General features: G+C 60.7%; 2 protein-coding genes across 19 annotated transcripts in view; one reads left to right on the plus strand and one right to left on the minus strand.

Annotated features, from left to right (window-relative positions):
* The window catches only part of DNM1 (dynamin 1), a 46,733-nt gene that overhangs the window by 16,881 nt on the left and 7,375 nt on the right, over positions 1 to 22,477 (minus strand). For 13 of the 18 annotated variants that reach the window (XR_008631249.1, XR_008631248.1, XR_008631247.1 and 10 more), the window contains exons 2-10: positions 15,988 to 16,061; positions 15,004 to 15,153; positions 14,450 to 14,653; positions 13,919 to 14,017; positions 13,687 to 13,847; positions 11,240 to 11,382; positions 10,978 to 11,113; positions 10,458 to 10,525; positions 7,313 to 7,451 (exon numbers count right to left, since the gene is read on the minus strand). Coding sequence is in view for 15 of the 18 variants with exons in the window: in XM_055145604.1 (XP_055001579.1) it covers positions 7,313 to 7,451; positions 10,458 to 10,525; positions 10,978 to 11,113; positions 11,240 to 11,382; positions 13,687 to 13,847; positions 13,919 to 14,017; positions 14,450 to 14,653; positions 15,004 to 15,153; positions 15,988 to 16,061 (1,174 nt within the window). In the remaining 3 variants the exon portion in view is untranslated. Of the gene's footprint in view, positions 1 to 7,312; positions 7,452 to 9,145; positions 9,285 to 10,457; positions 10,526 to 10,977; positions 11,114 to 11,239; positions 11,383 to 13,686; positions 13,848 to 13,918; positions 14,018 to 14,449; positions 14,654 to 15,003; positions 15,154 to 15,987; positions 16,062 to 22,477 lie in introns of all 18 variants that reach the window. The other 5 variants (XM_055145609.1, XM_055145637.1, XM_055145590.1 and 2 more) reach the window with 1 other exon arrangement.
* Positions 7,458 to 9,138, plus strand: LOC129406785 (uncharacterized). The gene is made up of 2 exons (XM_055145656.1): positions 7,458 to 8,033; positions 8,064 to 9,138. Exons 1-2 carry the CDS (start codon positions 7,970 to 7,972, stop codon positions 8,966 to 8,968), a joined length of 969 nt encoding a protein of 322 aa, XP_055001631.1. The 5' UTR covers positions 7,458 to 7,969; the 3' UTR covers positions 8,969 to 9,138.

The following is a 22,477-nucleotide window of genomic DNA, read 5'->3' on the forward strand; positions in this document are numbered from 1 at the left end:
TCCAGGCACGGAGTGGGGAGCACACAAAGGCCCGAGAGAGGGGGACCCACGAGCCCCGGGGGCTGCGGGCACCATGCCACAGAGACCCCCCTGCCCCCATGCGGGTTCCCGACAGCACTCAGGGTCTCGCTGGTGCCAGGGCTCTTCCCCGGCCTCCCTGGGCACCAGGGCATGGGGGCGGGCAGGCCCCCTGGGCAGACGGGCCCAGGCACCCCCTCGGCTCCCGGCCGCCGTCTTGGAAACAGATTCCCGCCCCCCCGCCCCCCCACCTCCCGCCGCCTTCTCGAGGCTTGGGGAGACCGGCACCCCGAGTGGGCCCGACACAGGCAATGCTCCTAGTCTGAGCAGACCAGCATCACACGGGGGCGTGCGGGGGCCACGCGGGAGCATGCAGGGGGGGCATGCGGAGTGGGGGCGCCAGCAGCATGAGCAGTGCCCGCGGGGCCTGGGGAGAGCCCACTCGGGAGACCCCACCCAGGGCTGCTCCCCTCTGGGTCCACTCTGGGCGTGTCTGCCCGGCTTCCAGCAGGCGGCCCACCTCCCGGGAAAGGGGCTGAGCAAGGCGCCCGGCTGATACCCGCTGAGGCCTCGGCGGAGACCCCGCCAGACCTGCACCTTGCCCTCGGCCCCGCCCATAAGGCCCAAGTGCTCTCAGACTCCATGGGATGTCACCTCCTCCGGGAAGCCTGTCCTGCCACCCCCAGAGTGGTTTGGGAGTCTCTCTCTGCACCCACCCGGGCCCTCTGCTGTCCAGCTAGGTGACCACTGGCCTGAGGGCAGATGCAGAGGGATGAGAGAATGAAGGATGGATGTGTTGGCCGGCCCCTCTGCCCCCCAGGACGGGGACCCCACCCCTCTGTCCTGCTGGCCCAAGCTCCCCACTGGATGGCCACGTGGGGCCCAGGCAGGTGATGCAGGGGGAGGGGGGTGGGGGGCGCCCCTCTGTGGGAGGAGAGCTTCCTGGCTCCCGGGCAGGGGAGCGAGGGGAGACGGAGGCCCAGGAGACAGAGCAGGAAGAGGGGGAAGGAAGAGGAGGCCTGGAAGCCAGCCCGGGGGAGGAGGTTGTGAAAGATGCCACATTCCGGCCCCTGGCTCCGCAGGGGTGTGGCTGATGGGGCCGAGCAGCGGGGAGGTGGGGGGGGCACTGGGGAAGGGGCAGTCGCAGCACGGGTGGGGGTGCGAGGGGTGGGGCAGGCAGTGGCCCCTGGAAGCTGGAGGGGGGGGCACCATCTCCGAGTCAGGGCAGAGATGGGAGCTGAGTCACGCCACAGGCCTTCCCTGAGGGGGCCCCGAGTGCTCCCTCCCAGAGGAAGGGGTGGGGTGGCGCAGGGAGGGCGGGGAGGGGTCTGCGGAAGAGCATGACCAGTGCCTCCAGGGCCGAGCGCCTGGTGCTGACCACAGCCAGGCGGCCACGTGTCCCGCCCACAGGGCTGCCTCGGGCCCTCTGAGCCGCTCCGTCCCTTGGAGCATCTTTTTCCATTCCGGCGGCCTCGGAACGCTTCCCAGACTGCTAGCCAGTTTTCCAAGTGGAACTTTTCTCTCCCAGACTTTGGCGGGGCCCACAGCACCTCCGCTGGTGGTCAGGGACAGGGGCCCGGGTGCCAAGTGACTCAGGGTTCAAAGCCAGCCCTGCACCTCTCGGTGCCTTCTCTGTGCCTCGGTGTCTCCCTGGGTAAAATGGGGTCTGAGCAGAGCCTTCCCCCCGGTAGGTCCATGGTCAAGTCTGAGCTCCGGGTTTCATTTGGAGGGGAAACGAGTCCAGCCGGGGGCAGAGAGAGACAGCACTGGGGGAGGGCCCTGGCCTCGCACCCTGCCCACCCAGCCCTGCAGTGACCCTGGGCGCGCTGAGCTTAGATCATTTGAGGAAAAAAAAAAAAGAAAGAAAGACAAAAGTGGGTGCATTTGACTATGTGAAGAAAAAAAAAAATTCTTAAACTAAATCAAGATTCTTCGTACTAATAATGGGGGGCCACACCCAGAGTTTTTCAGGAGTTATTTCTGGCTCTGCACTCAGGAATAGCTTTCTGGTGGGCTGGGGGGCGCGGGGCGCGGGGAGGGGGATACTGAGGATCAAATCAGGGTTGCCCACGTGCAAGCAAATGCCCTACCCACTGTACAACTGCTCTGACTCCTTTCCCCCCAAATAATCGCAAAGCTTGTGTTTAAAAGTTTTTGTTGATAGTTTTCCTGCCCCTAGGAATCTGAGCAGGGAGGTCAGAGAGATAGCGCAGGGCAGGGAAGGCACTTTAGCACGAGACTAGGCCAGCAGCTGCCTGAGTTCGATCCCCGGTCCCACAGGCAGTACCCTGAGAACCAGCAGCAGTCGCCCTTGAACACAGAACCGGGAATAGTTCATGAGCACGGCTGGATGTGGCCCCCAAGCCCAAAAGACAAAACAACGTGAACACCACTGAAGGCGGTAAAATGGAAAAGCTGCTCTGTCCCTTGTCCTCTCTTAAAATAGTGATCAGCAATTTCATTTTTGATTGTTTTTTTGGGTCACATCCAGCGGTGCTCAGGGCTTACTCTTGGCTCTGTGATCAGGGATCACTCCTGGTGAGGTTCAGGGAGCAGATGGGGGGCCAGGAACTGAGCTTAGGTTGGCCGTCGGCAAGGCCAGCGCCCGCCCCACCGTCCTACCTCTCCGGCTCTGATCAGCAACTTGGTGCTGCCTGTGGAAACTCCTATTCCCTCTACATCTGCAGCAATACTGTATGTTTGTTTCTAAAACCTGCCTTTTCCACACAAAATACCGTGGCAGGCCATGCAAATTAAAACGTGTGTGCCTTGCCCTGGCTTTGGGGGCACACTTGGGGGTACAGTCTGCAACTCTGCTCGGCCCTCACTCCTACAGGTGCTCAAGGGACTAAGCAGTGCCTGGAGTTGAACTTGGGTCTCCCCACGTAAAAGCTGTGCCCCAGCCCCCCGAGCCCCCTCTCCGGCCGAGCACGGCGGGTGAACGTCTGTCTCTAGGAATCAGTCCCCAGGAACTATCCTGAGGGAACAATCCTAAATTAGGAAACACAAAATTATAGATGTTCACCGAGACGTTTAGGCGGACCGGTGATTTATCGTAGAAGATTTAGCATCCTGGAAAAACTGGAAACAGCTGGAATGTTTACTAATTGGAACATGGTGAGGTCAGCCCTAATAGGTCTATTCCCCAGATTAGGATGCGATCGTTAAATGTTTCTATAGACCACTGCATAATGCTCCCTCAAAATGTTGGGGTTTTTTGGGGGGAGGAGGATTGGGCTACCAGGCAGCACTCAGGCAGGGCTCTGAGTTCAGGGGTCACTCCTGGTGAGGCCTGGGAACCATACGGAAGGCTGGGGATCAAACGGGTCAGTCGCAAGGCAAATAAATTCCCTACCCGCTGTACTATCACTCTGGCCTCCAAAACCATCTTTTAAGAGAAAGAAGCTGGTGTTAATCTATTAGCAGTGTGTGTGGAGGGGAGAGAAAGACGGGGAGAATAAATTAGCGAGAACCTCCTTTTTGAGGGTTTTGTTTGGTTTTGAGGCCACACCCGCAGAGGGCGATGCTCAGAGGTTCCTCCTGGCTCTGCACACAGGAATCACTCCTGGTGGTGCTCAGGGAACCATATGGGATGCCGGAGATCGAATCCAGGTTAGCTGCGTGCAAGGCAAATGCCCTCCCCACTCTCTGGCCCTGGTGAAAACCTCTTTAAGAGCAAAGCTGAGAAGTTATCTAAGTTGTGACTGCCGTGCTAGAGAGGTTGCACAGGGATGAAAGCGCTTGCCTTGCATTACACCAATCCTTGGCGTCACATAAGGTGTCCCAGGAGAGCACTGCCAGGGGCCACTCCTTAGGACAGAGTCGGGAAATGCCCCTAAGCAGTGCTGGCTGTGGCCCCCAAAATAAAATAAATTACACTTTCCTTTAAGTAAAAAAAAAAAATAGTGAATGCTGCTATCCACTGGTTAGGCAACTATAGAAATTTTTCCCTTGGTTGAAAATAGGAGGAATCCAAGGCAGGCTCTGCATGTGGGAGCCCTGGATTCGGTCCCTGGCACCGCGTGGGTGCTGCAAGCACCAGCCGGAGTGCTCCCCGCCACAACGAACAACAAGGTGAGCACAGCATCCACACCGGGCCGGTCCCTGCAGTGCACTCCCGAGAGGAAAAGCTTGAAACCGCCGAGACAGCAGCAGGATGCTGGGCGTCCCTACCAGAAGTAGATTGTACCCGTTCAAGGACATGGTCTGGGCTCCTGGGCAGTGCCCGCGGGCCTCTCCCCATAAGAGTCAGTCAGAACGTGCCGGCGGTTCAATTAAAGAGCCACCAATGTGCCCATCGGCCCTGCGGTGTGGTGTTCGAGGTGCAGAGCCCGTAGTGCTCAGGAGGCGAAGAGGGGCCGGGCATGAGGCATCAGGTGTGGACCCGAACCCGGCGGGCTCTGCCCTGCCCCACGAGGGCGTCTCTCCGAGGGCCACATACAGATTCCTCTGACCTGCTCAGTGAAAAATCTTGACTCCGTGCATTTAACGTGGCGGATGCTTGTGGCGGATTAGGGGCGGGGTGCTCTGAGCTGTCCGCCCCTCTGGGGGGTGGGGTGGCAGCAGCTTTGCTTTCTGGGCTGTTTTTGTTGGGGGGCCACACATCCTCAGAGGTTATTCCTGGCTCTGAGCTCAGGGATCACTCCGGGTGGTGCTCAGGGGCCCATAGGGGATGTCGGGGATGGTACCGGGGTCGGCCGCATGCAAGGCAAGTGCCCTCCCTGCTGTACTATTGCTCTGGCCCCTCCCTGTGCATTTCCTCTGGGTATCTGAACAGCCGTCGGGCCCAGCAGTGCGGGCTGGGGTGGCCACAGCCTCTTCAGGCAGTTCTCAGTGGGAATATGTGGTGTTGGGGGTCAAACTCAGCCCCTCACAGGCTACGCATGTGCCCTGCCTATCTCCCCTGGCCCTGCTGTTTGTCTGGTATTTTGTTTTAGGAGGGGAGGGGGAAGGTCTCAGAACTGTTGGTGCTGAGGCTGCCCCTGGCTCTTGGCTCAGTGACCGTACACACCGTCAGGGACAAATCTGGAATCTGCCTGTGTGAGTCCCTCAGCCTCTGCACTCTCTCTGGCCGCTGGCCTTGTGGGGTGACTGTCTTTAGACTAACCCTGGATGGTCAGAAGAAAACCCACGTCAACCATTATAGGAAGCATCTTGCAGGAGACGCACAGAAATCTCGCTGGGTTGTGGACCTCTGCGGACAGTGGGGGCTGCCTTCTTTTCACCCTGGTCCCGGCATTTCCCAATTTCAAACCAGAACTGTGTGATCTTTCTCATGGGGAAGAAAAAAATGGAGCTCTAAAACTCTGGTCTTTTGGGGCTGGAGCGATAGCACAGTGGGTAGGGTGTTTGCCTTGCACACGGCCGATCCGGGTTCAAATCCCAGCATCCCATATGGTCCCCTGAGCACCGCCAGGAGTGATTCCTGAGTGCATGAGCCAGGAGGGACCCCTGTGCATTGCTGGGTGTGACCCAAAAAGCAAAAAAAAAAAAAATCTTTTTTTTTTTTTTTTTGTAAATGGGTTTAAGGTAGCTTTAAACAAACTCCTCTGGGGCTGGAGTGACAGTGCAGCGGGGAGGGTGTCTGCCTTGCACACGCCGACCCAGGTTCAATTCCCGGCATCCCAGATGGTCCTCTGAGCACTGCCAGGAGTGATACATGAGCACAGAGCCAGGAGTGAGCCCTGGGCATGGCCGGGTGTGGCCTCCGAACAAAACGCCTCCTTCACGTCTAAGTTTGACCAGAGGGAGACTGCAATCGTCAAGGGTCACGGTGCAACAGGGACCAGGGCTCAGAAGTCAAGGGTGCTACACGGAGCTCTGCGTCTAGCCAGCTTTTAATCCACCTGGAACAGGCTCTGGGGGGATACTGGATGCCCCGTGGCTCAAATCCATCCCCCGAGGCACACAGGTGGGAAAGAGACGGGGTGACTGGGTGCAAGGGGCCACCTATAGGGATAAGCCACAAACCCAGGACACTTGTTTGAAGCTATGCCTTGCTCCAGAAGGAGCGTCCTGGGGCCGGAGCAACAGCCCATCGGGAAGGGCGTTTGCCTTGATGTGGTCAACCTGGGTTCAATCCTGAGTGCAGAGCAAGTAGGAACCGAGCATCGCTGGGCGTGACCCAAAAAGAAAAAAAATGAAGAAAGAAAGAAAGAAAGAAAGAAAGAAAGAAAGAAAGAAAGAAAGAAAGAAAGAAAGAAAGAAAGAAAGAAAGAAAGAAAGAAAGAAAGAAGGAAAAAGAAAAAGAAAGAGAAAGATCTTGGATCTTCCTGAGGCTGGGTTCCTGGCCCTCCCCCCTAGATTCCGGTTGACTTACGTTCTAGAAATATTCCCCCAGCCCAAGAAAAAGATTCTCAGATTCTCCCCCTGGGAAGAGCTGCCTTCACAATCTGGCTAAAAGTCCTCAAAATGCCCCAAAGTAGGCAAATAGGAAAGACACCTGAAGCCTCACAGATGGGCCAACAGCACAGTAGGAGGGCGTTTGCCTTGCACGCGGCCGACCGTCCCAGGTTCAATCCCCGGCATCCCATCGGGTCCCCTGAGCACCGCCAGGAGTGATTCCTGAGTGCAGAGCCAGGAGGAACCCTTGAGCATCGCCGAGTGTGACTCCCAAACACCAAAAATAAATAAATTTTTAAAAACAAAAGCTCACAGATGACTCAGAGGTGGCTGCTGACTCACAGGGAGCACTGCAAGGCGAGTTATCCCAGGATGCTTTTAGGCAAACTGTCTTGAGAAGCTGGGACAGCTCCCCCTCTGGCTGCCCTGGTCCCAGACCCCACTCCTTGGTCCCCCTAGGTCTGACCCCCACTTCGCCTTTTCTTTCTGACACTCCGTCTTGTGTCGTTGCTGCTGCTGGATTTGTGTGTGTGGGGAGAGAAGACGCTATACCCCGCGATGCCAGGGCTCACACTTGGCCTCGTGCTCAGGGATCACTCCTGGGGGTGCTCAGGGGCCCCAGCGGTGCCAGGGATTGACCCGGAGTGGACTGTGGGCGCAGCAAGCACTTGACCCGCTGTCCTACCACTCCTCGGGCCCCCACGGGTCTCCGCTTTCTCGTCCGTAAAGCGCGGCTGGTACCCCCGTCTTGGGGCCACACGGGCAAGACCAGGGCCCGGCTGGCGTTGGAGCCCAGTGCTTGGGGCCGTCCTCACGCCCCGCTGTCATTCTGACAAGGGCAAAGGGGCAGCCCAGGACGCCCGGGTGGGACGTCACGCGGGCTCGCGTGGCCGGGGCCCGGCTGCGCCGCGGGAGGCCGTGGGGAAGGGCCGGCCCAGCGCCCCCCGCGTACCTTTCCGCTACACTTTCTGACGGTGGTCGTGAGCTCACTGACCACCATATCCACACACTTGATACTGGGCTCTCTGAGCTTCTGCACCTGCTTTTTCACTGTGGCTTCAAAAGCGAGGTCAGGTGTGAAGAGGCCCGTCCTGCACCCGGGGGTGGCGGGGAGGGGGGGGTGAGAGGAGCAGCCGCGGGGCGGGCGGGGCCGGGGGAGGAGCCAAGCGGGGGCAGAGGCGGGGCAGAGGATGGCGCGGGCATGGGGGAAGAGAGAGACACCGACACAGAGAGAGAGAGAACAGAAGACACGTGAGCGTGAGCCAGGCCCTCCCTCCGCGCCGCCTCCCGGGCGCCGGGCACCCCCAGGGGGGTCCGGGTGGGGCCGCTGCCAGGGAACAGGCCCTGCGCCACGCCAGCCCCCTCCCTGGCTTCAGACCCTCCGCCCACTCAAGTGCCCTGAGCCCCGGGCCTGCGCTCCCCTCTCCGGGGCCCCACCCCCACCCCACCAGGTGTTCAAGTCTAGGTTCTCCCGCCTCCTGCATTGCTTCCTCCTGACTCCCTACCCACTCCCTCCAGCAGCCCGGGCTGTGCACTGCACAACTCCAGGGGGCCTAGCTGTGCACTGCACAACTCCAGGAGGCCCAGCTGTGCACTACACAACTCCAGGATGTCCAGGCTGTGCACTGCACAACTCCAGGGTGTCCAGGCTGTGCACTGCACAACTCCAGGAGGCCCAGCTATGCACTGCACAACTCCAGGAGGCCCAGCTATGCACTACACAACTCCAGAGTGTCCAAGCTGTGCACTGCACAACTCCAGGGGGCCCGGCTGTGCACTGCACAACTCCAGGGTATCCAGGCTGTGCACTGCACAACTCCGGGGGGCCTGGCTGTGCACTGCACAACTCCAGGGGGGCGGCTGTGCACTGCACAACTCCAGGAGGCCTGGCTGTGCACTGCACAACTCCAGGAGGCCTGGCTGTGCACTGCACAACTCCAGGGGTCTAGGCTGTGCACTGCACAACTCCAGGGGGTCCGGCTGTGCATTGCACAACTCCAGGGGCCTCATTTGCGAGGCGGACGCAGATGCTGCCTCCTGGAGTCTCAGTGCCGCTGCCTGCCCTCCACACTCCAGCTCCCTGCCCACCCCCCGCCCTCCCTGTCCTCCTCAGGTGGGGGGTCCTACGCCTCTCTCCCAGAGGGGTCTGGAGGGGCTAGGCTGGGAAAGACAGAGAGAGAGAAGAGGAAAGACAGGAAGAGTGGAGGTGGTGAGAGACGGAGGGAGCCAAGGCAGCAGTGAAGGGAGGCAGGGAAGGAGGCTGGGGAGTGGACTCAAACGAGCACTGGACTTGGGAGTCCAAAGCCTTGGTTTCGAGGCACAGCTCTGCCGTCTGCTAGCTGTACCCACCGTGGGCCCATCGCTTCGGGGGGAGGAAAATGGGCGCCCCCCGCCCCTCGCCCCAGGGTGGGAGGCTCGGGTGCAGCCGCTGGAAGCCCAGATGTGGGTGGAAGCATGGTGGGGGGTCCTGAGTGGGGGGGTGAGGTGGGGAGGGTGGAGGACAGGGGGGAGGCAGGGAGCCCGCGGGACGTGCGTCCTGTGCTCTCCAGCCCCCAGAGCGGCCCCCGAGAAGGCCCCGCATCCCCCTGCCTGGAACCCCCAAGAATGAACCCCTGGGCCCCCTCGAGGCCGCTCGTCCCTGAGCTGTCCTCCTGCCGCTAACCCCGGGGTCCGCCTGGGCCTGGGGGCAAAGGGGTGAGCCCCCCCACCCCGCTGCGGCCTGGACATGCTACCGGGGAGGTGCGGGGAGGGGCGCTGGCAGCGGTGCGGGCGGGCGGCGGGTTACCTTCTTGGTGCACTGTCTAACGGTGCTGATTAGCTCCGAGATAACCATGTCCACACACTTGAGACACGGTTCTCGGATCTTCTTCACCTGCTTTTTCACAATGGTCTCAAAGGCCATGTCTGGGGTGAAGAGCCCGGTTCTGAACGCCCCGAGCGGGAGAAGGGCGCAGCGTCAGCGGCCGGCTAGGCCGACAGCCAGGCCAGGGCCCCTGCCACCCCCGCTCTGCCCACGGCCTCCCACTGCCCGACTCTGGCCTCGCAGGTCCCAGTCTGAAATGGGCGGGGACCCTGGCACCTCTGCTCGCCACAGGGGGGGCGGGGTTTGGGGGGAGGGAGGGGGGAGGGCGGGATCAGGCTGGCCTGGGGTTCTGTCAAGCATCTGACTGGAAATGGTTTGAAAACCGCCAAGCTGATTTCTTGTCTCTCTGTGTCTCTGTCTTTCTCCCTGTCTCTCTCTCTCTCTCTCTAGTTAGCTGTGGGGAGTTTCAACTGTCAGCGCTGGGGGTGGCCGAGGCCCCAGGGGCCCCCGCCGGTAGTGCTCGGGGCGATACAGAGCTGGTTCAAGCCCCGGCTGTCACACACACACCAACTCCGGGAGCTGAGACCCCCACCCTGCTTCTCCCTGAGCTCCCTGGGACTCCGGCATTTAAGACCACGAGAGACTCAGCTCCCCGTGTCCTGGTCAATGCAGTGACTGTACCCACCATGCCTGGTGACTGAACCCCTGGGAAAAATCAAGCTTTTCAGACACCTCCGTGCCCAGCACGGAAGGGCCGCCGGGGGGAGTAACTTTGGCTGAGAAGCCCACTGTGGATATTCAAATTTGAGGGGTGGGCGCCTCAGAACCATCTATCTCCCACACCCAGGTTTGCGTGGCTGGCGGAAGGCGGGAGAATGGGGCTCTGGGAGGGTCTGGAGGGGTGAGTGCCAGGCCCCTCACCCCCATGCAGACCCATCCCCAGGTCCCCGCATCCCTGGGCTAGGAGTGGGGGGCACTGCTTGCCTGGGGAAGGGCAGGAGGGCCAAGGCCAAGGCCTGGGGAAGGGCAGGAGGGCCAAGGCCCTGCCCCCCTGCGTCCTGGGTTCTGCCCCGCTGGTCTTGCTGGAGGGCAGTAGGTGGCAGGTGCCCAGCTGGCTCCGGCCCCCACCTGCCCCCCAGCCAATCCAGAGAGGCAGAAAGGTGGGGTGGCGCGGGCTGGGGAGTAGGGCTTGGGTCATGCCAGAGGGGAGTTCCTTCCCTCCCTGAGCCCCTGCGCTAGGGCCCCCCCGCCCCACCTTCTGCAGTGCAGACCCCTCCCCGGCCCCAATACATGCCTAATGCCATGGATGTTCTTGATGGCATAGCTGATCTCTCTCCGGAGCTCCTTCTCGTCAAACTCCATCTGTGGGGGAGAGGAGGGGGTGGGCCGGGGGTGGAAGGGGACCCCCCAGGAGGCCAAGAAACCAGGGCTATGAAGCACCAGGAGGTCAGCTTTCATGATTCCTCGATTAATCTCAAACTAGAAATCTTGATTTCAGGGTCTGGAGTGATAGCACAGCGGGTAGGGCGTTTGCCTTGCACGCGGCCGATATGGGTTCAAGTCCCAGCATCCCATATGGTCCCCTGAGCACCGCCAGGGGTGATTACTGAGTGCATGAGCCAGGAGTGACCCCTGTGCATTGCTGGGTGTGACCCAAAAAGCAAAAAAAACAAAAGAAAAAAAGAAATCTTGATTTCTGTGGTCGGTTAGTTGGAACCCAGGTTCCATCCCAGGCCCTAAGCCGGGAAGAGGCCCTGGATATTAGCCGGTGGGGCGCTCTACCCCTGCCCTCTGCCCCCATGGGCCCCTCCTACCTTGACCAGCTCGAAGGGGAAACGTTCGTGGAAGATCCGGTTGATGCGGGCTCCCCCCGACAGCTCATAGGTGTCGATCTGGTCCCCGGAGCCCTCGATGCGCTTCTCGAAGTCCACTGCGAACTGCTGGACCATCCTGGGGGGAGAGCGCAGGGCGGGGAATGCGTGTGATGGACTGTGCAGCAGCCCTGGGCGGGGGGGGGGGGGCGCAGGGGGGCGCAGGGGCAGCGCCTCGGAGCTGGGGCGGGCGGGAGGGCCTCACTGCAGCAGGGCCTTGGTCTTGCGGCTGGGGTCGTCGGGGCGGAAGTTCTTGTACTCGTCCACCTCCTTCTCGATGGACAGCAGCTGGCTCTGTAGCTTGTTGCGCAGGCCCGGCAGGGTGTCCCGGATGTGATTGGTCAGTTGCTGGGAGTAGGTGAGACAAGGGTTAAAAAGCCACAGGCAGAGCTGGTGCGATAGTACAGCGGGGAGGGTGTTTGCCTTGTGCAAGGCTGGTTGATCCGGGTTCGATCCCCGGCATCCCATATTGTCCCCAGAGCATTGCCTGAAGTAATTCCTGAGTACAGAGGCAGGAGTAACCCCTAAGCATTGTCGGGTGACCAAAAAAGCCAAAAAAAAAAGTAGGGGTGCTGGAGTGATAGCACAGCGGGGAGGGCATTTTGCCTTGCACGCAGCTGACCCAGTTTCGACTCCCAGCATCCCATATGGTCCCCCGAGCACTGCCAGGAGTAATTCCTGAGTGCATAAGCCAGGAGTAACCCCTGTGCATCGCTGGGTGTGACCCAAAAAGCAAAAATAAAATAAAATAAAAAGCCACAGGCCACAGGCAGGGTCACAGCCATAGGACAGGGGGAAGAGGGCACTTCCCTTGCACTCAGTCGACCCAGGCTCGATCTCCAGCATCCCATATGATCCCCTGAGCACCGCCAGGAGTGATTCCTGAGTTCAGAGCCAGGAGTAACCCCAGCGCATCTCCGGGTGTGACTCCCCACAAAAAAAAGCACAGGCCCATAGGCCCATGTCCCTGCCCCCTGGACAGAAATTGGCTGAGACAGCAGAGGCTTGAGGGAGGGTTACTGAGCGAATGAATGAGTAAGTAACTAATTTTTCCTGGAAGCAAGAAATGGAGATTTTTTTCCTTATTTCTTTTTTGGGGGGTGGGAGGATTTAGGCCACACCTGCTAATATCCAGGGGCTTGAGCTCAGTGCCTGGGGCTCCTGCTGGGAGTGCTCAGGGACCGAGCGGTGCCAGGTCTGGAAACTGCGTGCCCCTTTGAGCCATCTAACCAGCCCCAGAAATCAAAATTTCTATTCTGATATTACATGACATTTGGCTTCGCTTTTCAGCCCTATGAAGGTCAAGCTAAGTGAGTGGGGGGCAGGGAAGCCTGGAGGCTCAGCCCCTCACACCCGGCGGAAGAGCTCCCTTATGGAATTCTCAGACTGGGCTGGGGAGATGTTCAAAGGCCGGGCACACACTTCGCATGCAGGTGCCGCAAGTTTGCTCCCTGGCACTATTAGGTGTCCTAAGCACCCCCGGGTTTGATCCCCCCACCCCAATCCAAAATGAAATTCTCTTAATTATGAGGCTCACTTAGGTAGGGTCCTCCTCACACGAGCATCTCCCTGAATCTGCATTATAATTCCACTGTCACTGTCACTGTCATCCCGTTGCTCATCGATTTGCTCGAGCGGGCACCAGTAAAGTCTGACTGTGAGACTTATTGTTATTGTTTTTGGCATATCCAATATGACACCGGTAGCTTGCCAGGCTCTGACACGTGGGCTCGATACTCTCGGTAGCTTGCCGGGCACTATGATTCCACAAGAGGGTTTTTTTTCTTTAGCTTCTACATTTTTTTTTCTTTTTGGGTCACACCCAAGCGATGCTCAGGGGTTACTCCTGGCGGTGCTGGGGGACCATACAGGATGCCAGGGATTGAACCCGGGTCAGCCGCATGCAAGGCAAACGCCCTACCCGCTGTGCTATTGCTCTGGCCCCTAAAGCTCCTAATTTTTGAGTCTCTCTCAGGGATGCTCAGGGGTTATTTGTTCCTGGCTCTGCACTCAGGAATTACTCCTGGCAGTACACGGGGGACCATATGGGATGCCAGGGATTAAACCGGGTCCAGCACATGCAAGACAAATGCCCTCCCTGCTGTACTATTGCTCTGGCCTCACAGACCATCTTGTCACCACTGTCCTTAATGCAGGAACTGAGACTCTGAGCTGGAGGGAGGCTCAGGGGTGAATGACAACGGGTTGGACGCGAGGGCCCCAGGCCTACCCTTGCCCCACACTGCTCTCCTCGCCGGCTCTGTCCAACTCCACACACATGCATGCACACGCACACACATGTGCATGGGTGCACCTCAGTTCTGTCCATTTTAATTAAGGAATGTTTGGGGAAGTCCCTGCAATCCCCCACCTCCCATCAGCCTGACCTTGGTTCGAAAGGAAATAAGGTTTTCGGTTCAGGCCTCCCCAGTCCTGCCCAAGCCCGTGTCAGAACCACCCCCGTCCTTCATCCCCTGCCGACCCTCCAGGACCAGGACACAAGCAGGTGAGCAAAGCTCTAGGCCTGGGCCCAGGCGCTGCTTGCTGGTGGCACCAGGGGAACGCTGACCTTGCTGCTCACCCGCACCAAATGCCCGGCAAGGATTCTGTCCTGCTGCCTTGCCCAGGCCTCCTGCTCCAGGGAGCCCCTACCTGATTGAGCACCTTCTGCAGGTAGGGGGTGCCCATGCGGTCCGCCAGGTGGCGGTAGGACGGGTGTGAGAGGAAGAACTTGCGCTCGGCCGCCAAGGCCGCCGTGATGTCCTTCTTGCCGTCGATGTCCTTCTGACTCCGGTTCACCACCCCGATGTAGCCTGCGGATGGGGTCAGGGTCAGGCCCAGCAGCTGGAAGGGGCGGGGCCGGGCGGGGTCGGGGTCTATGTACCTCTGCGCAGAGGGAGCAGCTTGTTCTCCAGCACGTCGCGGGCGTCGGTGCCCTCGTCCATCAGGTCCAGCTTGGTGATGACCCCAATGGTGCGCTGGCCTGGCGGGCAGCAGGGTAGAGCTATTTACCTCGGCATCAGCCTTCACAGGCGACCCCATGCACTCCCACCCTCCTATCTGTCCCCCATCCCGTTTTTTTGTTTTTGTTTTTTTTTTTAATTTTGGGTCCACATCCAGCTGTGCTTTGGCTCTGCTCAGGGATTACTCCTGGCGGTGCTCGGGAAACCAGGAGATGCCGGGATTGAATTCGGGTCGCCCGCATGCAAGGTAAGAGCCCTACCCACTGTACTTTCTCTCTCCAGCCCCCTATTCCCCTTAGAGGTCATGCAAAATGACCTTTAAAGAGTTAAGTAAAATGCTAATAATTAAGGCGTAAATCAAATGCCCCAATATTCACTTCGACCCTTGGGAGGATCCCCTATGCTGAGAATATACCTCCAGAGCCTTGTGTGTCGGTCCCCTGGATACCCACCCTGGGGGTCCACCTCTTTGGCGATCTTGAGGGCATCAGAGTTGGCCAGGTCGGAGTTGGCCGGGGACACGGCCAGGATGAGGCAGTTCTCCTTGGTGACGAACTGCATCAGCATGTCCCGGATCTGAAACTCGATGTCCGGAGGTTGGTCTCCCACTGGGACCTTGGTCATTCCAGGCAGGTCCACCAAGGTCAAGTTCAGCACTGGGCAGGACGAAGAGAACATGGGAGGCGTTCTAAGGTCAAGGGGATGCTTAGACAGGGTCTGCAGGAGGGCACAGCGTGAGCCGCGGGGCTCCAGTGGCCCATCAGAGGCGTGGCCAGAGGTAAACAGGCTCTCAGGGTGGGGCTTGTGCGCAGCCGCAGGTAGGCAGCAGAGCGGAGTCTACAGGAGGCGGAGCCCCAGGGCGGGGCTGGAGGTGGGCGGAGTCGCACAGGCGAGGCTTAGGATTGGATGCGGCCAGGCTGCGAGGGTGGAGCCCGGGAGGAGGTACCAGAGGGGGGTGGGGCCAAGGCAGGGGGCCCCTCACAGAGCGGGCGGGACCGGGCCTTACCATGGGGTGAGTAGACGCGAAGGTTGATGGGTACCGGAGAGATGCCCTTGTTGGTGCCGGTGACCCGGTCGGTTTCAGCCTCGATTTCCAGGCGCACCTCCTCAAAGTCGGTAAATTTCTTCCCCTTGCAGTGCAGGAATTCAGCATATTCTGCTCCCCAAAATGCAGGAAAGTGGTCTCACTGGGAAGCCCCCAGCCACACATACACACACCCCACGAAAGCCCAGAAGCCCCCCCCACACACACACACCCCACGAGGGGCCCTCCCCAGAACAAGGCTTTAAGCTTTCTTAAAGTTTTCTGTTAAGCTTTCTTGGTTTACTTCTGTTTTGGAGGGGGGTTATGACCAATTCCGCGCTGCGTGGGAGACCATGCATGCTGGGCGCCTGGGGCTCCTGACATCTGAACCATCCTTCCAGCACCTCCAGTTTACATTTTACAACCTTCCTGTTGAGTTCTCCCTCCCACCCACAATTTCTTCTTATTTCTTTGCTTTTGGGGGGTTTGGGGACCACACTCAGTAATGCTCGGGAGCTGCTACTAGCTCAGTGCTTTGGGGTTGCTCCTAGTGGGGGGACCATGTGGTGCTGGTGATCAAATCTGCATCTCCTGCATGCAATGCATGTGCTTTTCCACGATGCAGTTACTAATTTTATATATATATATATATATATATATTTGGTTTGGGGCCACTCTAGTATTGCTTAGGGGGTATTCCTTTATTCCTGGTTCTGCGCTCAGTAATTACTCCTGGCAGTACTCGGAGGACCATATGCTGGGAATCAAACCCTGGTCGGCCATGTGCAAGGCAAACACCTTAACCCCTGTACACTCTCTTTGACTCAGCCGGGATGCAGTTTAATCCCACTCTCCAGGCGGGGAACTGAGAGCCAGGTGTTAGGGCAAGCCAGTGTAGGGGATATGGCCCTTTCCTAGGGGTAGGGGGCAGCTGCCAGGCCGGGCCACAGGGGGGACAGCACGTACCTGTGGTAGAATTAACCAGCTGCAAGACCAGGGGCCGTCGGGTGACGATGCCAGATCCACGGGGCAGGAAGTCCCTGAGAGAGACACAGGGGACGGGAGGTTCAAGGTCTGAAGATGCTCTCTCTGTCCCTCTGTCCCGGGGCCCTGACCTGCTCTGGGCGGCCTCGAAGCTCCCCCCAACATCCCGACACATCTTAGTCCAAGGGCTTCAGATTCTCTGGCAGGTGGCAGCCTGACAAGGTGAGGGGGCCCCGTGTCCCCTGGGTCTCCGAGCGAACAGCCAGCAGTGCCCAGACCGCTGTGCCATGACACCTGGGCTGGTTCTGAGCCAACAGGAAGGCCCTGCCCCGTCCCCACCACTGCCACTCAGGCCCGGAAAGACTGAAGCACAAGGTCCAGCGTCCAAGAGCAGATCCCAGAGAGCCAGCAAGCCGCACGTCCTTCCCTTCCGCGGTGGGGAAAGACGAATTTCACTTCCCCTTCCTGGGGCCACATCTGAGTCTGCAGATGCGGGAACTGGGGTGAGTGGCGGTGGCAGAAGGGCAAGGAAAAGAACTCAGGCTTTCTAAGTGCCCCGGCGTTCCAGGCTCCTCCTGGGGGCAATCTAGGAACCACGCAAGAGCCCTAGGAAGTGGGGGCTGGGCTATTCCCATTTGACGGATGGAAAGACTGAGGCTCTGGGTACCTAGTCAGCTTCTAGCCTGGGCCCAGAACTGATGGACTCTGCTCTTCAGCACCCTGCAGATCCCGTCTTTAAAGCACCTCACGGAGGGATTCCCAAAATCACTCCTGGCCCCCAAACCAGGTGCTTATAATGTAGATGTCAGCTCACGCCACTGTCATCTCAGTGGTCCTCTGGCTCTCTTTGTGTGTGTGTGTGTGTGTGTGTGTGTGTGTGTGTGTAGCTTTATTTTGGGGCCGCCCTGGTGATTCTCAGGGGCTACTCCTGGCTCGGTGCTCAGGGGTCTCTCCCAGTGGTGCTCAGGAGACCATCTGGTACTCAGGATCGAACCCGGGCCTCCTGCTTAGCACATACTCCCGCCCTCCGAGCTGCCTCCAGCCCTCTGCTAACTCGCGGGTGGGTGCCAATTCTCTCTGCCCCGTCAGCTCTTCTCATCTCCGAGCCCTGCGCCCCACCCAGGCCGGCAGGAAGTGGGGGGAGGGCTGCTGAGGGCCCAGGCTGCGGGGGCAGCTGGCGTGAGATGTGAGGGCGGCTGGAGGTCCACACGGATCCCTCCTCCGTGGAGAAGCACAGACAGGATATCTCAGCCGCCTCCAGGCTGCCGCCCGCCCGAGCGTGGGCCTGCTGCCCCTGCCGGGAGCCGGACTCGCTCACGGAACCTCCTGCGCTGCGCTGTGGGCCCCAGGACCATGGCCTGACCCAGGTCCAGTGGTTCCTGCAACCTGGGGGAAGCCCCACCCGGCGGCTGTCCTTACCCAGCCCTGCCTCTAGGGGGCGCAGCCAGCCACCGTCCTGGGGAAGGAAGAGGGAGGCAGGTTTTCTTGCCTTCTGGGTGCCAAGCCAGCACATTTCATTTTTGCAGGACTGCGTGTCTGCACAGCAGCCTGGCATCCCTGCCCGTCACTGTGCCCCACGAGCCAGCAGCAGGCTTGGCACGAGCTGGGTCCTCCAGACACCGCGGCTGTGTGCTCAAATCCTCCAAACAGTGCTCGCAGCCGCGGGGGCTCAGAGGCCAGCTGCCTCGCCCCAGGTCTTCCACACCGCGTGTCTGTGGGCCCTGGCGTCAGGCCCAGCTGGGACCCACGGGGCCACACCTGACAGTGCTCGGGGCTTACTCCTGGCTCTGCAGTCAGAAATCATTCCTGGTGGGGCTCCAGGGACCCCAAGGGGTGCTGGGACTCGAACCCGGGTCGGCTCCCTGCCCCCAGACTCGGCGCTTTATGCAACACGGCAGCAGAGTCTGGAAGACGTTGGGGAGCAGCTGCTGTGTGCCAGGCCCAGCGCCGGGCCCAGGGGATGGAGGTGATGACTCAGCGGGTCCCCCACCCCGCGGAGCCGGAGAGTAAACAGATAATGCAATGCAGCGTGAGAGGCAGCTCGCGTGGGAGGTGCTAACGGGGGGCAGAGGGGCGCCTCCCTCTCTCCCATCCTTGGCTCACCGGCGGCGGCTCCTTCGGGGGTGACCTCCTCATTGTGGGGATCCCCCAAGGCTGGGGAGATGGGGCCATCTGCTCTCCCAGAAACTGGGGTGGGCGTGGGCACCTGGGGTCCACCTGCTTCCCACCCAGCTCCTCACCCGGCAATACCATGGCAACTGCGCGTTGCCGTGGAAACAGCAGGAGGGACCGGGGCTCCCCGCAGAGAGCCCCCCCACGCAGAGGCACGGACCCTCTCCGAGCACTTCCCTGAGGCCTCTTCCATGCACCCGGCTGGAAGGGGCGCTCGAGGGGGCGGGGGCTCCGCCGACTGGGCCCTGATCACAGCCCCCTCCACCCCCGAAGCTCCAAAACCCAGTGGCCCCAGGACGGGGCTCAGAGGATGGGGCGCCACCCCAGGCCACCCTCGCCGGGGCCTGCGCTGCATTTGGGGGCAGTGCCCGGTGGGGAGGCCCCGTGTCTGCCACGGCCAGGGCTCCGGGACACGAGCCGCGTGGGCATTCCCTGGCAGGGCAGCCTGCGCCAAGGCTGCGTCGTGATCATGAAGCGTTAGAACCCTGGCGGGTGCGTCTGCATCGCACGGGCCCCCCTTCACATCTCAGGATCCCTGGCTTAGCAGTGAGGCGCCAGTGCTCCCCGCCAGTGCTCTCCCAAGGCCCTGGGTTCGAATCCTGCCACAGTGGCCCAGTCTGGGGTCCTTGGGCCTCCGGCTCAGCTGTAAATGGGCAGCTCTACGTGGGACACACACCACGTGTAGGGGGACACGGGGCTGCGTGGGTGGGGTGGGGGGCTCTCTGCATCCTTAGCCAGGAGGAACCCAGCCCTGCCCGGTACACAGTCGCCACCAAGAAGCCCCTCCTGGACGTGACGCCCACGTCCCAGCTAGGCCCCCATGGCACGGACTCGGCTCTCGGGACTGTGAACCCCAACAAGGACAAAGTGACCAGGACCAAAGCAGTGACCCCTGTGGTTGCACGGTGTCTGCCGGGAGCGGGGACAGGACAGCGGACAGCAGGGCAGTGACGGGGGCGGAGGGAGGCACAGCATTGTGTGGGGGGAGGCAGCATCCCCAGGCTGCGCCCCCACCCCTGCCGGCATAGATGGCGGAGTGCCCGGGGGTCCTACTTCCGGGCTCTGGAGTCCTGGTGCCCACCTGCTCCCGGGGCCTGGCGCAGGGCAAGCCTCGGAGTGTGAGTCGCAACACTTCCCCTGCCCGTGTCCACAGCCTGCCCAGGCGCCCCGGGCTCTCCCCACCGGGGAATGTTCTGGAACCCCCGCACCCCGCGTCCAGCCCCGTGTGAGCTGAGACAACGGAACAGAGGCCCGCCAAGACCGGCCGGGCCCACCTCGACCACCAGGAGACGCCCCTCATTTAACAGCTGCAGAGGCATCTCCAAGCCCGAGCACAGGGCAAGACCTCTCAGGCGACCCCCTCGGCACGGTCCCCCCTCGGAGAGAGAGGAGCTGAGGGCAAGGGGGCACGAGGCCAGGAAGGGGCAGCTGGGTGCGGGTCCCCAGTGGCCACCATCCTTGTGAAGCTGCAGTGACACAGTGAGGTGGGCCTTGGCCTGGCCACGCGCCCAACCCGGGTTCCATCCCCAGCGCCCCACAGGGTCCGCAAACACTGCCCAGAGTAATTCCTGCGCAGAGCCAGGAGTGTCCCCTGAGCATCACTGGGTGTGACCTGCCCCCTGCCCCTCCAAAAAAACACACACAAAACACAAAAAGTAAAGTTCACCGCGCCCCGCAGTGAGGTCAGAGACGCAGGACCAGCTGCGACGGTCAGAGTCATGTGGGTGTGCAGGACAGTGGGCCAAGGACCCCACCTTGCGGCACCTCGGTTTCCACATCAGGAAAATGGGTTGGGGCGGCCTGCACGGGGGAAAGGCAGCTCCGTGGCTGATCCCGGGGACTTGGTAAGCAAGTTCGGAACAGGGGCTGGACTCTGGGAGCGGGGTCATCAAGTGATGCAGCGGGAGGGTCTGGCGAGGCCTGTCTCCTGGGGGCTGGCCGGAGGCGCGGGCGGGGGAGCTGGGCGGGCCCTGCCAGGACGCCAGGGTCAGTGGGCAGAGGGCCTCTGAGCCAGGAGCAGGGTGTGGCACGAGAGGGGTCAGGCCAAGAAATACAGCGGGAGGAGGTGAGGCTCCTGCCAGCAACAAGACCCCCTCTGTTCCCGGGCCGGGAGGACGGGGCGTGGCCCGGGCACCCCGCCCGTGAACGTCCAGCTGGGGCTGGGACACTCCGGGGCCACGCTGGCTGTGCCCTGCCCTGGTGTTTCTGGGAACCGGCGGGGCTTCCGTCTTGGGACGCACCCCACGTAAACCAGGACTCACTTCCCAACGTCCCCCTCACTGTGCAGGCGGGGAAACTGAGGCACACCAAATGGGCAGGCGGCAGCGGCGGTGCAAGCCGGTGTCCAGCAGCTCTGGGCGTGGCCCCTGCTCCCGCCCCTCTCCCCCTCCCAAGCCCCGGGCCCACTCCTCCTTCCCATCCTCTCCTGGGTGCTCCTTCTCGGGAAAATCGCGTACTTGGGGCCGGGGAGTGCAGAGATGAAGGGCTTCCCTGGCAGGGCTGTGGCTGATACAGCCAGGATCAAGTCCCAGCACTGATTATGGTCCCCTGAGCACTGCAAGGCGTGATCCTTGAGCACAAAGCCAGAGGTAGCTCCTGAGCACTGCAGGGGAGGCCCAAACCCCCAAAGAAATAAACAAAAAAATAAAAAGAAAAATCACACGTTCGGGCTGGAGACAGTGCGGGGGCTGAGGCCTTTGTGGCTGTATGGCTGACCTGGCCTGAGCACAGAGCCAGGAGTAACCCCTGAGCAACGCCGGACACGGCCCACAAACCAAACAACCAACAAATCACGCATTCTTCCTTTTTTTCCTGGAAAGAAAAAAAAAAATCAGAAAATACATGAGGGGCCGGAAAGGTAGTACAGTGGGTAGGCACGTGCCTAGCCACGCAGCCAAGCCAGGTTTGATCCCTGGCATCCCGTAGGGCCCCCGAGCCCCACCAGGAGAGATTCTGAGTGCAGAGCCAGGAGGAAGCCCTGAGCACTGCTGGGTGGACCCAAAATCACCAAAAAAAAAAAAAGCACAAAATATTAAAAAAGAAAAACCACCGTGCCCCATCGCTGGGGGCCAGCACCGTCAACACTGCACTGTGGTCACCGTCTCGGCTGCCCGGCATGGCCAGGGCCTGTGCCGGGGGCTTTGAAATCTGCATGGTCACGAGGTTTGGCAGGGGGGTTGTGACGGAGAACTCTAAAATTAGATGTGATGGTGGTTGCACAATTCTGTAAATACACTAAAAATCCTTGAATCAGGCACTAAAAATGGGTAATTTTTCAGCATGTAAATTAGACCTCAGTGAAGCCAGCTAAGAAAGCTGCATCTGGGGCCCCCAAGCGACGGGACGGGGGGGGGGGGGGAGGGGGTATGCACGCCGCCCACCCGGGCTTGGGCCCCTGCCAGGAGTGATCCCTGAGCAGTACACCCTGGGCTGCCAGCAGTACTGCCAGGTGAAGCCCCTTCTCAAACCCCCCAAAAATCACAACAGAGGGAGGGAGGGGGAAGGAAGTGGGGGGGAAGGGGAGGGCAGGAGAGGGGAGGGAGGAGGAAGGGAGTCAGGATGTAGGAAGGAGGGAAAAGGGGGTTGGAAGGAAGGGAGAGGAAGGAAGCGGGAGAGAGGCTTGAGGAAGGGAGGGAAGGAAGGAGGGAGGAGAAAAGGGTGTGAAGGAGGAAGGCAGGAAGGAAGAAAAGGAGAGCAGGAAAGAAGGGAGGGAGGAAGGAGGGGAGAAAGCAGGAAGGGAGGGAGGAAGAAGGGGAGGGAGGAGGAGGGAAGGGAGGGAGGAGGAAGGGGAGGGAGGAGGAGGGAAGGGAGGGAGGAGGAAGGGAGGAGGGAGGGAGGAGGGAAAGAAGGTGGAAGGGGGAGGGAGGGAGGGAGGACTAAGGGAGGAGGAGGGAGGGGGAAGGAGGAGGCTGATGAGCTCAGAGACCCGCCACGTGGACTCCCGCCTGGTGCTCCTGGTCTCAGCGGCCACTCACTGCACACAGGGCCACCCCAAACCGCTCAGAGCAGAACATAGGACTCTGATTTCTTCCTGTCTCAAAAACCCTGTTGTGGGAGCCTCTCGGAGAGGGGCCGGGGGCTGGATGGACCGGGAGCCCCCCCACGCAAGGCCAGGCTGCCCTCCTGCCTCTGCCCCCGCCCTCCCTCCGCCCTCCTTCCCTCCCTCCTTCCCTCTCTGCCCCCCTTCCTCCTTCCTTTCCTCCCTCCTTCTCTGCCTCCCTCCTTCCTTCCCTCCTTCCCTCCCTCCCTCCTTCCTTCCCTCCCTCCTTCCTTCTCTGCCCCCTTCCTCCTTCCTTTCCTC

Source organism: Sorex araneus, chromosome 1, assembly GCF_027595985.1.
Source record: "Sorex araneus isolate mSorAra2 chromosome 1, mSorAra2.pri, whole genome shotgun sequence".
Lineage (NCBI taxonomy): Eukaryota > Metazoa > Chordata > Mammalia > Eulipotyphla > Soricidae > Sorex > Sorex araneus.

Bases quoted from the DNA above. Each gene is read 5' to 3' on its own strand.
- LOC129406785 (XM_055145656.1), top strand. From the start codon at position 7,970: ATGTCCAGGCTGTGCACTGCACAACTCCAGGGTGTCCAGGCTGTGCAC. The intron at 8,034-8,063 runs GCCCAGCTATGC...CAACTCCAGGAG, and splicing joins GCACTGCACAACTCCAGGAG to GCCCAGCTATGCACTACACA.